This window comes from Lycium barbarum, chromosome 1 (genome assembly GCF_019175385.1).
Source record: "Lycium barbarum isolate Lr01 chromosome 1, ASM1917538v2, whole genome shotgun sequence".
Classification (NCBI taxonomy): Eukaryota; Viridiplantae; Streptophyta; class Magnoliopsida; order Solanales; family Solanaceae; genus Lycium; species Lycium barbarum.
The window spans coordinates 158,579,097-158,594,684 of NC_083337.1; the positions used below are offsets into that span (position 1 = coordinate 158,579,097).

General features: G+C 34.5%; 2 protein-coding genes across 5 annotated transcripts; both read left to right on the plus strand.

Annotated features, from left to right (window-relative positions):
• Nucleotides 1-792: 792 nt before the first annotated feature.
• On the plus strand, nucleotides 793-5,095 carry LOC132600651 (replication protein A 70 kDa DNA-binding subunit B-like). Of its 4 annotated transcripts, XR_009567269.1 has the most exons (11): nucleotides 793-929; nucleotides 1,171-1,292; nucleotides 1,379-1,652; nucleotides 1,745-1,832; nucleotides 2,195-2,319; nucleotides 2,416-2,633; nucleotides 2,731-2,888; nucleotides 2,955-3,252; nucleotides 3,339-3,407; nucleotides 4,728-4,840; nucleotides 4,965-5,095. XR_009567269.1 is itself a non-coding variant. In XM_060313961.1 (10 exons), the coding sequence occupies exons 2-10, from the start codon at nucleotides 1,221-1,223 to the stop codon at nucleotides 3,645-3,647; spliced, it is 1,449 nt and encodes a 482-aa protein (XP_060169944.1). In that variant the 5' UTR covers nucleotides 794-929; nucleotides 1,171-1,220; the 3' UTR covers nucleotides 3,648-3,878. The 4 variants fall into 4 exon arrangements, 3 of the variants coding, with proteins under 3 accessions (XP_060169944.1, XP_060169962.1, XP_060169953.1); XM_060313961.1 differs by lacking the exons at nucleotides 4,728-4,840; nucleotides 4,965-5,095 and adding an exon at nucleotides 3,501-3,878 and having other exon boundaries at nucleotides 794-929; XM_060313979.1 differs by lacking the exons at nucleotides 4,728-4,840; nucleotides 4,965-5,095 and adding an exon at nucleotides 3,520-3,878 and having other exon boundaries at nucleotides 794-929.
• A 1,788-nt stretch (nucleotides 5,096-6,883) lies between these two features.
• Nucleotides 6,884-15,038, plus strand: LOC132616987 (uncharacterized). Its single transcript, XM_060331828.1, has 5 exons — nucleotides 6,884-7,241; nucleotides 7,389-8,759; nucleotides 9,757-12,645; nucleotides 12,975-13,193; nucleotides 14,896-15,038. Exons 1-5 carry the CDS (start codon nucleotides 6,884-6,886, stop codon nucleotides 15,036-15,038), a joined length of 4,980 nt encoding a protein of 1,659 aa, XP_060187811.1.
• Nucleotides 15,039-15,588: the final 550 nt, after the last annotated feature.

Consider the following 15,588-nt stretch of genomic DNA (forward strand, 5'->3'; position numbering starts at 1 on the left):
AGAAGAACCGATTTTCCTCCTTTGCAAAGCAAATGGGTTCACATTGCACACTGAAACTTCATTCAATATTGTTTTATTTGAAGAACACATTTATAGCTCCGTATTCAACTAAACAAGATTAAAGGGTATATTCTTATCTTTATTAGGGAAACGATTATTAGAACAAGCTCTATTTATTCTTATTACACATGAAAATTCCCTATCCCTAGTTCAATTCACACGCCACAAATAGTGTTCAACTATTGGCCAGATAATCAAACAATTAAGACCAAGAATAAATAAATAACCCCAAAAATGGAAAACCAATAGATATAAACGATAATCAAACGTCAACTTTCATGATAGCGTCAAAACCCTAGAACTGTAAAGTTTAGCTCCACATAAACATGGAGGAAAAATAACAAATCATCCGAATAAAAACGTAAAAACGAGTACTATAGAGAAGAGAAGGTAAAATCCTGTAACTACGGCCTTCACGGCGGTTCCAAGCTCTCTCTAGGTCCAAAGTTGTGAACTCCGAGTTTCAAGTTATGCAAAGTTATGTAAAAATCCTATTTTATGGACTATTTATAATCTATATATAATATAAAGCTAGGCATAGACAATCCTATGTGGCACCTCTCAATGACCTCCATTGATATTTATCTTTTTTCTCATTATTTTAGATTTTTTATGAACTTCTTTTATATAATAAATCAGCCAGATCATGTAAAAAATGCCTCACAAAAATAAATGCATCTGCAGCCCACGTTTGAGTAATCAATATAGCCTTTTACTAAAAACCAATAAAGCCCAGCCCACGTAGTAGCACATTAAACCATATTAAATTGGTTGGCATTAAACCCCAAAGAAGCGTTCTCCAATTTCATCCAAAACCTGAACGGTAAAACCAAGCAAAACGTTTTTTAATTTCCTCCAACCTCTGTAAGGTACACTTTCTTCCACCCAGTTTTCTGATTAAAGAATATTCATCTTCATCATTTGCAATTACAATGACTTTTAATGTTCATTAATCCCTGAGTAATTGCACTGGTAATTATTTCTTGTGTCTCTTCATACTCTAATTCTTACACTATATATAGATTAGCAGTGAATCTTCTTCATATTGTAGATTGCTTAGTCTATCTTGCTTTATATTGGATTTTAGAATGACAAAATCTTTTCTTTCAGAGTTGGTTACTCATAAAGATGATTGGATCATAAGGGTTAGGATTTGTCGAATGTGGGATGCCATTAATCCCAAAAATAACGGCGAATTGATCAGTTTGGATATGATTTTTATTGATGAAAAGGTACTTTCTTACATGATTTTTATTTTCATATATCAATTTTTTTGATACTTTTGATTCTCAATTCACTTTCGGGTTTCTTATATCAGGGAAATTTGATGCATGCTATTGTTAGAAAGAGTCATGTTCACAGGTTTAAACACAAGTTGATTGAAGGTGCTTTATTTACCATCAAGAACTTTAAAGTCGTAGAAAGTTGTGGTGGATATAGACCTGTCGAAAGTTCATTGAAAATTATTTTCTTTGCCTCAACTGCGATCAAGAAATTATCCGAAGATATTGGTGATATTCCTATTAACGGATTTCAGTTTATTAAACCTGATATGATTGAGTCAAGGGTGCACAACAACACTATCTTATCAGGTATATACACTTAGTATTATGAATTTTTGTGGTTAGTTAATTAAATATCAACGATATTCTAATAAGAAATACTTTTTCATCTACATTTGTAGACGTGGTTGGTTGTTTATACGGAGTTGGGGATATGGAGAGCGCTGGATCAAAGTGGAAAAAAAGGGACATCCAAATTGTTACAGATTAGTATGCCCCTTATCTCATTTTAAGTAATTTTTTTTGTAAAGGTGATTTTGTATTACAAAATACACAACCTTGATAAATTTCATCGATCATTGAGTCTTTTTAAACTATATTCATTGGATTCTGGCCTGAACAGTGTTTTTATGATAATCTAGATGCCAACGAATGTGTACTCATTATTGCAACTATTTATTTTATACCTGTTAAATTTCTACATTATTTGCACATGTCTATAAGTACATAACCTCTTAATCTCCTATTCACAGTCACTCAATAGTCAACATTATTGGAACCAGATGTTGGTTGCTTCCTTTTATTAGATTTAGTTGAACTATTAAATTGTGATTTGTCTTTTTTCTGCATAGTTCGGCAAAATCAAAAATTACCTTATGGGAAGAATTTGGAGAACAGTTTGCTCCTTATTTGTACAAGAAGGATTCTGGCCCATATATAGTCATTGTAACTTCCACCACAGTTAAAGAATTCCGTGGTAATTGTTTCAGATTTAATTTTCAGTGTCATGTATTTATCTGTTAACTTTCTAAGTAATGTCACGATTATTTTCTATTGCATCCATTGTTAATAGGTGAGGTTAGCTTCTCCACCACCTCTGCAAGCAAAGTATATGTAAATCTTGATATAGATTACATAAGATCTTTGATGCAAAAGTTTTCCACCATGTCTGCGGGAGTGCAAATTATCGAAAGCTCTAATGTTAATACCATTCCTATAGAGGAAGAGATGTTTTTTAACCGGATGGACATTAAGGAGTTGTTGGAGTCTGATTGGAGTCCTAAAATACAGGTTATATTTTGCTCCTTAAGTTGTTGATTTCCCTTTTAAGCAAATCAACCATATTACTATATACTTGTATTTTTTTATTTTATTTTTACATTTGTAGGAATATGTTGTTACTGTAAGGGGAAAAATTACAGGAATACGGGACTATTTTGGCTGGTACTACATTTCGTGCAATGTCTGTTCAAAGAAGATTAAACCCGCAGATGGTGTATATCGATGTCACCAGTGCAATAAGGATTGCAAGTTTCCTTTGGTGAAGTAAGGAAGAAGTACTATGAATTTGCTTTGTACTGTGATTTAATCTAACTTATTATCTAAACATAGGTACAAGATACACATAAAAGTGAAAGATAAAACTGGGGATACTACCGTTGTCCTATTCAATGATGTGGCTGAGAAACTCCTTGATACATCAGCTCACAAGTTGTTCAACAAGCTGCCATTGAGTAACAATAATGATGTACCTGCCCAAATTGAAAGCCTCTGCGGGAAAGATTTTGTTTATAAGCTTAAATTAAATAAGTTTAATTTGGTAGAGGGGTTTGAAAATTTTACAGTATCCAAGCTTTGGATTCCAGATGAGGATTTGGAAGTACAATACAAGTTGAGGAAAGAGGAAACGGTATTGTAATTTAGATTGTTTAAATATGTAATGCACAATTAGAGTATAATCTGTAAATAATCTATTTTTTTTGGTTGCTTTTGCAGGGGAAGAACTTACTAGAGGATGAAAGCGAGCCTAAAGATCAGGGGAACAAAGGATTGTTCAATGAAATGGTAATTCGATTAACTGTTTTAGTTATGAAGCTTAAATAAGGTATACATGTTTAATAGAAATGTTGAGAAATTTATTTTTCCAAATACCAACAGGCATCTGCTATTGTTGTAGTGGATAGCTTGGAAGATCCTGAGGAAGAACTACATGCCATTGATGGGGCTAAGAGTAGAAAAAGAAGAAACCTAATCGTAGATGATGACGAATCAACTGATGAAGACACAAATAAGTGCAAGAAATAGACTGTTTAGTGTTGCCACAGAACTTTATCTGTTGTTTGAGCTTAGACAAAATTGTTCGGTCCTTTTTCCCTTCTTAGTTCAGTGTCCCCAGTAGAAGTATGTTGATGAAGAAAATGCTTTGTTAATGTCATGTAACTATAGTCTGAAGTGATGATATCCATACTTGTATGGTTTTATCCTGACTTTTATTTCCTCTGTTTTTGGATAAATAAAGAGTTTGCTGTTATCGGATATTTGGTTGATCATTGTTTAATGTTTATGTTTACATTGTGATATAAAAGTTGTGCTGCAAATTTGGATGGGTAGTTGGAGTAAAATCTCCTTTGGTCTTAACTGTGATTGACTTAGTGTGAAATGGGAAGAAGATATAATAGATGGTGACAATGTCTGGGAGTGAGATTGGAGCAGGGGACATGAAGACATCTCTCTTGTATGTTCCCTTTCCAAGTGTTTCTTCACTCAATGCTTGTCCTTCTCAGGCACTTCCTTTTGGTTCGTAGTTATTTGCATATGTGAACTGGTACCTAATTATGATCAAAGATGTTTTGTTCATGTGAATCATATGCGAGAAGTGCTATATCAAACATTTTGAATATACCAAGTGTACAGTTGGGAATGTGTGAAGTTGCAGTTTTAGTCATTGAATGCATAGAGCTGGCAAATAAGAAGAACTCTGAGACTTTATTTTTCAGAGCTTGAAGTGGAAATTTTTAATTTAATTAAAGATGAAAGATTACTTATTCCGACCATAGACCAACACCATTGAGTGCCAAAAAAATAAAGAGCGCAATATGCCAATATGCGTCCAAAACGTTGGTTCAACTTGAAAACTAGAGAATTCGATACACAATTAAATAGAGATAACAGACACCCGCTGTCCAATAACACAGTATCCTTATTTTCATTTTTTAAGATGTCAGTACTCATTTCGATCATTTTTCATTTTTTTAAGATGTCAGTACTCATTGTGATGTTACCTTCATTGTTTTTGTTCATATAGCTCCTTTATCCTTTGATAAATCTTTTCTTTTTCAGTAGCACACCAGCCTGTGTTTGATAAACTTTTTTCTTTTGGGACAGAGGAAATCTTATGGATAGTCATTCCTGCAATTTGCAAAGAACATGGCAGCCTATTTGGTGATCATAAATTTTGTTCATTTGTTGCCCTTTCCTATGGCTCTTTCTCCATGGCAGTTAGTTTTTCATCCTCTTTACAGCACAATTACTTTATCTCCTTTTATGGTTTTATGTTCACAGGTGTAAAAGGCTACTAATAAGTTTCAAGTATCACCACAATAATTTCCTTGAATTTTGCAGGTTGGTGGTTTTTACATATGGACATACACTTAGCAGCAAATAACAAGCTCATCCTTGGAATTGAAAGCTCTAAAATAAGCAGAGGGAGAAGTTGTTAAGGAACCAAACAAGGACTTATACAAATTAAAAGTCTTACCTGCTTGGCAACAATTCTCAAGATCAACTGCCTGTTAGTGTGACAAAATCCACGGAAAATCAAACAGTACTTTGAATGCTACTACCAGTAATCATATTCATTTTTAGGTAAGTGCACAGTGATAAAAATTAAATATGTGTCATATTCTACTTTATTTGATGAAAGCTTGATTGGACTTTTAGTGTTATAGGGAAAAGGCTTAAAAATACCCCTCTCATCCTTAAAGTTTTCAAATATACTTCTATCTTGACGGGAATTAATAAGTTCGGAGGATATTTTTAGCCTTTTTTCCAAAATAGTTTTTTTCCCTTTTTCCTTTTATTTATTCACCATCTGATTGTCCCTTTTTTTTTCTTCTTATCCCTATTCCCTTCACCAACTGTTACTTTTTTCCCCACCAAATCAATGACGGCTCTTTCCTATTAAGTAACTGTTTGTAACTTCAACTTCCAAATACTTTTTTTCAAGTTCAATTTTAATACTTACTTTTTTCAAAATCTCAATCAAATCATGTCCAAACCCCTGCTAAGAGTACAAAGTAAAGTGAAAGTATCAATTAATTTATTATGATTTAACTGTTTGATGCAAATGCAAGTGCTGAGTAAGTATTTTCTCTCAAGTTACAGTAGAAGGACTTTTTCTTCCTTATCATAACTGCTTGAATAATCTTGAAACTAAAGAAGCAAGAAATTAAAAACTAAGGTTAGGTAAAGCCGTTTGCATCATAGAAAGCAAAGTTTATACCTGCTACGTAAAACTAAGTACTATTGACTTTGCATTGTCCCTTAGAAATATTCACGCCATAGTAACTAAGTCTGCATAGCTGTTTATACAGATTAGTAAGACTACTATTTTATCACGCATCTGGAATTAATATGTTGATATATTTGTTTAAACATTACCATGTCAATGATATAGACAAATCATTTTAGTACTTTTTCCAAAGTAGTCTTTTTACCCTTTTCCCTTTTATTTATTCACCATCTGATTGTCCCTTTCTTTTTCTTCTTATCTCCCTTCCCTTCACCAACAGTTACTTTTTTCCCCACCAAATCAATAACGGCTCTTTCCTATTAATGAACTAGACAAAATCCTTAAATTACTCTTTATCTTATTCAGTTACTCTATTTACACAAATCACTAATGATTCTTTACTGTTACATGACTACAGCAATCCCTGATACTCCTTCTCTTATTCAAACTTATGATACTCATCTTTCCAAATTCTACAGCCATTCAACCATCCATCCATTTTTTCCCTTCAAATTCAAGAAAGAGCACAACCTTAGAAGGGGGAGAAACTTATTTAGTAATTCAGAAAACCTAACATAGCTGCAAGTTCACACATTTCATTCCATTTAATTTCATTGTCATCATCTGGGCTGCGCGTTTTGTGTTTTGGCTGGTTTGTAGACTCATTCCTATTTTACTCGAACGAAATTCTTTAGTTCAAAAATCACTTTCAAGATGAAGTACTGTTTGTTGCTATATATTTTAAAGAGTCATTTTCTCTTCTCCTCGACAATTAAATTTCTTACATTTTCAACAATGAAGCAATTGAATGAATACGCTCACATCTTCCCATTATTTCATCCTTACATATATGTTACATGCTGTACATAATCCTAATTATTAAATATCCTCTGTGTTCCTTACCTGACAATTAATTCCTTGCCTAATCACACGCGCATGTTTTCTTCCTGTTCATTTATTATATTTGGATATAGCAAAAATATCTAATTTTCATATATTCTACTCTTCCCAAACATTTATAACAGGTTAAATGGAATTGGTATCTGCTGTTCTGAAGGAATACAGTGGCTCGGTGAATATTCCATTGGAAATTAACCTTCTACAGCAGCTTCTGCCCGATTTAGCTAGGCAAGAACGGATACTAAAATTAAAAATGAAGAGATATGAATCAACAGACGAGTGCATACAACTGAAAAAGGAACTAGGTGCTGTAAAAAATAGCCGATGCAAGTATTCCAGATTGACGCGAAAGGTCGCCTTAATTAGAAAACAATACAAGTACCATCCAAAAAAGAAAATTATTCAGCTTCTACGTTTCATGCGAAGATTCACAAAGTTGATGAAGATGACAAACATCTCAAGGAGACATGTTCCGATTCATCAAAATGGTATGTTAATCAATACCATGATTTATGTATTAACAAAATGCCAAAGTTAGACTTTTTGATGATATGTGAAACTAAATAAAAAATATGAAAAAACATTAGGCATGTATGAAATGCTTATGTTTATACTTGGATTTCTGAATTTTGCAGGCCACTACACAACAACTTGGAATTTTGGCCCCTCAACGTACACATGCCAATATTGTGGAGCCCTTTTATGGTATGAAGAACGGACAAGAAAAACTGTGCAGCCAACAAATCCTATATTCTCATTTTGTTGCATGGAAGGAGGCCGTGTACAACTGCCGTTAATGAGTGAACCACCACCTTATCTGAAGTATCTTTTGGGAACAGAATCCGGACAATTAGGTATCGACTTTCGTAGAAATATCAGGGTTTACAACTCAATATTTGCCTTTACATCTATGGGAGGCCGAATTGATGGATCTATCAATCACTCAAAAGGGCCATACGTTTTCAGGATGAGTGGGCAGAATTACCATCGCATAGGCTCTTTGTTGCCTGAAATTGGTAAAAACCCCCAGTTTGCTCAGCTATATATATATGATACTGAAAATGAGATAAATAATAGAATGAATTGTCTCTTGCAAGAAGAAATTGATCCAAAAATTGTTGAAGCCTTATCTGAAATGCTGGACAACCACAATATTTTGGTAAAATCATTTCGAATGGCTAGGGATAGATATAGAGAGCATCCTGAATCTGTGTTTCGGTTACGACTCATATCTAACAGGACAAGAGATGGTCGACAATACAATATGCCAACAACTTCAGAAGTTGCAGGATTAATCGTTGGTGATGTTACTGAAGAAAACTTCCAGCGAGATATTATTGTAGAACATCGAAAGAATGGGCTTCAAAGAATTACAGATTTACACCCAAGTTTCATGTCTATGACATACCCATTAATACATCTGTATGGCGAAGATGGATACAGACCTGGAATTCAATTGGCAGATATGAACAACAAAAGTTACAAGCGTCAAAATTTGTCAATGAGAGAGTTTTATTGCTTCAGGATACAACAAAGACTTAACGAGGGCCAAACTCTCTTAGTAGCTGGTAGACTATTGCAACAATACATTGTTGATGCTTACATGGCAATAGAGGAAGAAAGGTTTCGTTATATTCGGAATAATAAAAAAAAACTCAGAGCTGATCTTTACTCTGGCTTAATGGATGCCATACTCCGAGGTGATTCAGATTGTTCAATGATAGGGAAATCTGTTATCCTGCCTTCATCGCACACTGGGGGGCCTCGATATAGGGCACAAAATTATCAAGATGCAATGGCAATTTGTAGGTGGGCTGGGTATCCAGATTTGTTCCTCACTTTCACTTGCAATCCTAAGTGGCCAGAAATAAATGCAATGCTCAGTTTACTAGGGCAGCAAGGCGATGATAACCGGGTGGACATTATATGCAGAGTTTTCCAGATAAAATTGTTCCAACTAATGCAAGATCTGAAAAAGCAACAACCATTTGGGAAAACAATCGCATGTAAGTTCAAATTTATACATACCCATTGAAGGCATCAGTTATTATTTCATCTAATCTGTTATGCATTAGGTAATGAGGTTGTGATTATGCTTTTTGTTAACTCAAAACTGAAAAGATTCTTGGGAATACGCAGCTATCATATAATTTACTTTCTTTGGTTATTAATCTTACTGTTTTGCTGTCGTTATTTTCTTTTCTATTGGAAACACCTCACAAGGTGTAGGGGTAAGGCCTGCGTACATCCTACCCTCCTAGAAAAGTTGGATGTAATAATTAATATCAACCAAAATACCTAATTGCTGACCTTTTTAAAATACACTATGGAACCAATCTTCTTAAAGTTTGATGACCATCGATAAAACTTCAACCCTTCAGAATCACAGTATTACCTTCCTCTCTGGTTCACCTATATATTTAATAGACAAATGATATTTAATTCACAATGAAAGAAGATGGGAAAAAGGGAAACTGTTGAGGCTTTTGATCTTCCAATTGGAAAGAGCACGATTATCCCTGAATTAAAATGAAAACTATTGTTGTCCACTAAGAAGTGCTGGTAATTAAAATTGGAGGTTTTGGAAAAATTAAAGGGAAAGTGGGGTATTAATTATCGTGCCATTTAATGTTATTACAAAGATACATAAAATTAGTAGGGAAAACCAAAAACACAAAAAAATAGAGAAAAGTAAAAAAAAAGGAGAAAAAAGATAAATACGAATGGAAGCCATAGAGAGGTATTTCCTTAAGAAATCTTTTTCTTTTTTCTTAAAAGAAAATTTAATAACAAAAAGTAATTGGCCATCTAAGCTCATATATATATATGTGTGTGTGTGTGCGCGCGTGCGCGTGCGTGTGTGTGTTGAATTAATCTTTTTGGTTATATACAAGAAATTTAACTCTTCTATCTCCACTATGATTCATAAAAAGTTTAGTTTCAATATTTCATTGATGTTACATATCCTCCATCCTAACCAATACTATACCATTAATTCTATAGGTTTATACACGATAGAGTTCCAGAAAAGAGGACTGCCTCATGCACATATACTGCTCTTCCTCCATCCTACATTAAAAAGTCCCTCCATCGATCATATCAACACAATAATAGCAGCTGAAATACCTGATATGGAAGTTGATCCGGACGGCTATAATGCTGTCAAGAACTACATGATGCACGGACCTTGTGGAGAACTCAATCCCCAATGCCCATGTATGAAGCAAGGAAAGTGCACCAAGCATTTTCCGAAGAAATTCAACAATCAAACAACTTTTGATGCAGATGGATTCCCTGTTTATAGGAGAAGGAACACAGGTACTCAAGTCAAGAAAAACAATGCTCTCTTAGACAACAGATATGTCGTTCCATACAACAGGAATTTGATTGTCAAATATGATGCACATATAAATGTTGAATTATGCAATTACTCAAGGTCGGTGAAGTACCTATTCAAATATGTCAATAAAGGTTCTGATAGAGCAACTGCGACTATAGAATGTACCGATACCGGTGCAGAACATGATGAGATCAAAAGATATCTAGACTGCAGATACATATCAGCTACAGAAGCTTGCTGGAGGATCTTTGCATTCGACATACATCACCGAGAGCCAGCAGTTGAGCGTTTTCCATTCCATTTACAGGGAGAAAACACCATAGTATTCGAAGAAGAAAGGCGAGCTGAAAACGTACTTAGCAAGCCCGATATAGAGAAAACAAAATTCACGGAATGGTTCGAGGCAAACAAAAAAAATGAAGATGCGCGACAGCTGACATATTCAGATTTTCCTACACGCTGGGTATGGGATGCAACAGCGAAAAAATGGAAAAGAAGGCAAAATGGGAGGGCAGTTGGTAGGATTTACTTCGCACATCCTGCAAGTGGAGAACGGTTTTACATGAGAATGCTGCTTAATTTTGTCAAAGGAAGCACTTCCTTTGAAAGCATCAGAACAATAAATGGAGTACCGCACAAAACATCTAAGGAGGCATGCTACGCATTAGGATTATTAGAGGATGATAAAGAGTGGAATGACTGCTTGGCTGAAGCTGCGTGCTGGGCATCAGGAAACGAGCTGAGAAATCTCTTTGTGACGATACTAATTCACTGCCAAGTATCTGATTCCTACAAACTCTGGAGGACCAACTATGAAATTTTATCGGAAGATATAATATCATTACAACGGAAGAGATTTCAATTGAAAGAATTACAGCTAACTGAAAAACAAGTTGAAGCATACACATTATTTGAGATTGAAAGCATCCTACGAAAGATGGGAAAAAGTTTAAAAGACATAGATGGGTTGCCACTTCCAGATTCTGCTTTAATGAATGAGACAGGGAATCGTCTAATCAATGAGGAGCTAGATTATGACAAAGGAGCTTTAAAGAAAATGCATGAGAAATCATTTGCCCTATTAAATGATTGCCAAAAGTCAGCGTATGAAGCAATTCTAACATCAGTTGAAAAAGAAGAAGGTCGTTTATTTTTTATAAATGGACATGGTGGAACCGGAAAGACATTTCTATGGAATACAATAATTTCCAAGCTGAGATCACAATCAAAAATAGTTCTCCCAGTTGCTACTTCGGGAATAGCAGCATTATTATTACCAAATGGCAGGACTGCTCATTCACGGTTTCATATTCCTTTGGACATCAGTGCTGAATCAACTTGTGAAATAAGACAAGGTAGCCAGTTAGCTGAGCTACTCTTAAAAATTTCTTTAATCATTTGGGATGAAGCGCCAATGGCAAATAAATTTTGTTTTGAAGCCTTAGACAGGACTCTGAGAGATATTCTCCGAGTGAAATACGAAAACAGCTCTGACAAACCGTTTGGAGGTCTTACAGTCGTATTTGGTGGTGATTTTCGTCAAATACTACCTGTAATTCCAAAGGGTAGACGAGCTGATATTGTTGATGCATCGCTAAAATCCTCATACTTGTGGCCATTTTTAAGAATATACGAATTGAAGCATAATATGCGACTCCGCAGTGGAAGAGTAACTGATTCTGAGGCAGCTGAAATTGCAAATTTCGACAAATGGTTGTTACAAATTGGAGATGGATCCTTTTATGATGATACTGACAATGAGCTTATTAAATTACCTCCCGATATATGCATCGCATCATCCAGCGATCCAATCGGCTCAATTGTCGAGGCAGTTTACCCATCACTCTTGCAGAAGTACAATGACCCAACATATTTGAAAGAAAGAGCAATACTAACGCCAAAAAACGAAATGGTGCATGAGTTGAATGACACAATTATGCAAATGATACCAGGTGAAGGAAGAACATATTTTAGCTCGGACAATGTGTGTAAAGCAAGTGTCAACACTAATGATGAAGATTTGTTGTACCCAACTGAATTTTTGAATAGCTTAAGATTTCCGGGAATCCCTAATCATGACATACACCTAAAAATAGGCACTCCAGTTATGCTTCTTAGAAATCTAAACCAAAGTGAAGGCCTATGCAACGGAACAAGATTGATTGTCACACATCTTGGTAATTGGTCTGTTAGCGCAAATATCATTTCGGGAAAGAACATTGGCTCAAGAGTAACAATCCCAAGAATCATTATGTCTCCAAATGATTCAAAGTGGCCATTTAAGCTTAAGAGACGACAACTTCCATTAGCTCCATGTTTCGCCATGACAATTAATAAAAGTCAAGGACAATCCCTTAACCATGTCGGATTGTATCTTCCGAAACAGGTATTCACCCATGGTCAGTTATATGTAGCTATATCCCGAGTAACAACAAGACAAGGATTGACTATACTGAATGTTGATGATGACATAGAAGACACTATGTTTATTAAAAATATTGTCTACAAAGAAGTATTCCAAAATATATGTCCACCAGCTCAACACACAGAAGGTATTTCTTCTTTTATCCCTATAGTATTATATAATCTAACAAATCCTAACTCATTATGCTCATACAACATTGCTGTGTTTTTGTATATATAGGTATACAGTAGAAGAATGATGGTTTAGCTGAAGCACAAAGAACTCTCCGAAATGCTCTCTAACGAATGAAAAATGATATTTAGGAGGTAAATGTATTTTGTCATATAGCTAAAACTATAAATTTTCTGAAGAACATGTTACATATAATATACTATAAATAAATAGGCAACAGGGAAAAAAGTCATTCTTTTATGTAGCTTTGATTCTTTTGTGATATTTGTAATTATCATTGTTCAGGCACAAGTAAAAATGCAAACATGTGCGAAGAGAATAAGAGCTCCCAGGAGGAAGAAGGAAGAAGAGAACTTCCCCCTTTTAGGTGCCCCGGGAAAATGCAAGCAAAAAACAAGTTATCACGTCCCTTTTATGGTTTGGCTCACGTACCTACTGCTGAATGTTTTGTCTGCTTAACTACTCATCTCAATGGAGATGCACACATTAAGGACACCAAAACATGTAATAGGTATATACCAGTAGATTACAGTGACTTGGGAATGCCCATTTCACAACCTAATTCTGTGGGGGTTAGGTGACATGTTCCCCTGACTTGATGTATTCACTTTTCAAATTTAAATATACATGGTAGGGGTCTTTGCCAAACCCCCCGCCACCACAAGGCGGCTTTTGCAAAAGGAAAAAAAAAAACAAAAACGACAGTACCAACTGAAAAGGAGGCCATGGAGATTGATTACGAATAATGCTAATCCAAGGCAAATATGGACATGATGTGGAAGTTTTGCCATCATATGAAATGTGTTATATTGAGAAGGAACTAGAACAACCAAATAATCCAACAATACATATTTGGGAGGTTCCATATTAGATGACAATGCTCAGTTAAATCAAATCGATATATGCTCCGGACTCAATCTATCTGGCAATTATAACATCATAAAACGCCTGAGCGCTACTGATTGATCCATGACTATAGATTTGGTTAGATGAATTACCGAGTAGCAAACGTACAGAAAGAAACTCTCCAAGAATTAATCACATTACTGTATATATTTTACAACTATTTTTAGTTATTCAAAAAAATAACTTTTAATTGTTATTTTTAATATTCAATGTACGGAAAAGCATAGCGTGAGATTAATGAGCTATCTTCTTATGAACACCGCAAAAAACCAGCTCTTAAAAAATGAAAAAAGGCTTTCGGGTAGATCATACAAGAAGAGGAATCACCTTAAACTTTTGTCGACTTACCTAAACAATATGGTAATATCGATTCTTATGACTTTATAAATTACAATTAACCCATACCCCCTGTATGTTTAAACATCCCAAGTTACTGCACAAATACGTTACATCACTTCCCACTTTGTTAAAAGGGGTAAAATATAAACAAATATTATAATTCAAAACCAACAATGATGGAATCAGGTAACATTTGCCGTTACTGATATATATGGTTAACTTTTCAATTTATTACACCATCCATCACAATTTCTCTACACCTTCCATTCACTCTATTAGCGTCACAAATGAATAACGGAAGTTTCAGAATAAATAATAACAAGGCAAACCACTAATCTTCCTTCTACTATTAATTCAAATCATGACACTTATCTTACTCATCAAGGCTCTTAAACATTCAAATATTTGCTCATTATTGCTACGAAATTGACCTTACTTATTTTTAGATAACTTTTAATTAATTACACAATCCTTAACAATTTCACCCCATCATACCAATAACTCTATTACCAAAACAACTAAATAACGGTTGTTTCACTTCCAAAAATAACAACATTTAAAAGATCCAAATATTGCCTCATTATTGCTGCGAATTAAATACAGCACAATCAACGTAGAGGAAAAGATGTTTAAATACTACAGAACACTGGACAATAACTGCACACAGTACACTCCATAAAGATACAGAGTCATCATTTGTCAGAGTGTTTGATCCAGGTTGGTTTGTTAAATATAACGTTCATTACTATTGCACATGAATAAATTATCTTCTGTTCAAATATCGACTTTGTTTGAATTTGTCAAATACTTATACAGGATTACTACAATGGATGAAATGATTAAAGATCAGGCCCGTCAAATTGGTTAAGATAATGGTGCAGGTAAATTTTACATGGCAACTTCAATAATTTTATTACTTGGTCCTGCTATATTATTAACATCAATTTATCTTTGCTTACAGATGCAACTGCAGGAAAAAACGTATCAATAGAGGTGATGTATGCAAAACTTGAACAAATGCGAATTGAGTATTTGAGAAAGGAACGACAGCGATTGAAATCCATATTATATAGAGGAGTACCAGATCGATCTGACAAAGAATGATAGGACGTGCTGATGTATTTGTTAGGGACCTCCTGTCAGATGCCCGTTCACTGCAATAAAAATGACCCCAATTAGTTATAATTATTCTACTATGCATCTATTATGCCTTTAATTTATAGTTAGCATGTAATTTTTAATTTACTATAAAATGTTTGCCTCTATGCTTATGACTGCCAATTCGTTTGCGATTGTGATTATCTTTGTTTATTAATCAATTGGAGACCTTTTGGACAGAGGATCGAGACAAACAAATTTGTGATATCCTCCCATTCCCCTTTATTCTCCATTTGTATTATCTACCGGTAAATTTACTGTCATTATGTTTTTTCGCATATCCATTTATGTTATAAAATTTCCGCCCCTTGGTGCAAACACATATTTCAATAAACTAAATGTGAGGAATTAAACTCTATATATTTATTAAACTTAAAGACATTAATTTTCAACCGCGCGAAGCGCGGCCAAGTTCCCTAGTTGTATTAAAAAGCCCAAACGAAATAACCGAATTCTAAACGAATTGAAAAATATTTAGAATCCGAAAGTTATTTGA

Excerpts from the sequence above, each read along its gene's own strand:
- LOC132600651 (XM_060313961.1), top strand. The coding sequence starts at position 1,221 with ATGTGGGATGCCATTAATCCCAAAAATAACGGCGAATTGATCAGTTTG. Across the intron at positions 1,653-1,744 it reads CAACAACACTATCTTATCAG|ACGTGGTTGGTTGTTTATAC; the intron begins GTATATACACTT and ends CTACATTTGTAG. Across the intron at positions 3,408-3,500 it reads AAGGATTGTTCAATGAAATG|GCATCTGCTATTGTTGTAGT; the intron begins GTAATTCGATTA and ends AAATACCAACAG.
- LOC132616987 (XM_060331828.1), top strand. The coding sequence starts at position 6,884 with ATGGAATTGGTATCTGCTGTTCTGAAGGAATACAGTGGCTCGGTGAAT. Across the intron at positions 7,242-7,388 it reads TGTTCCGATTCATCAAAATG|GCCACTACACAACAACTTGG; the intron begins GTATGTTAATCA and ends TGAATTTTGCAG. Across the intron at positions 12,646-12,974 it reads ACCAGCTCAACACACAGAAG|GCACAAGTAAAAATGCAAAC; the intron begins GTATTTCTTCTT and ends ATCATTGTTCAG.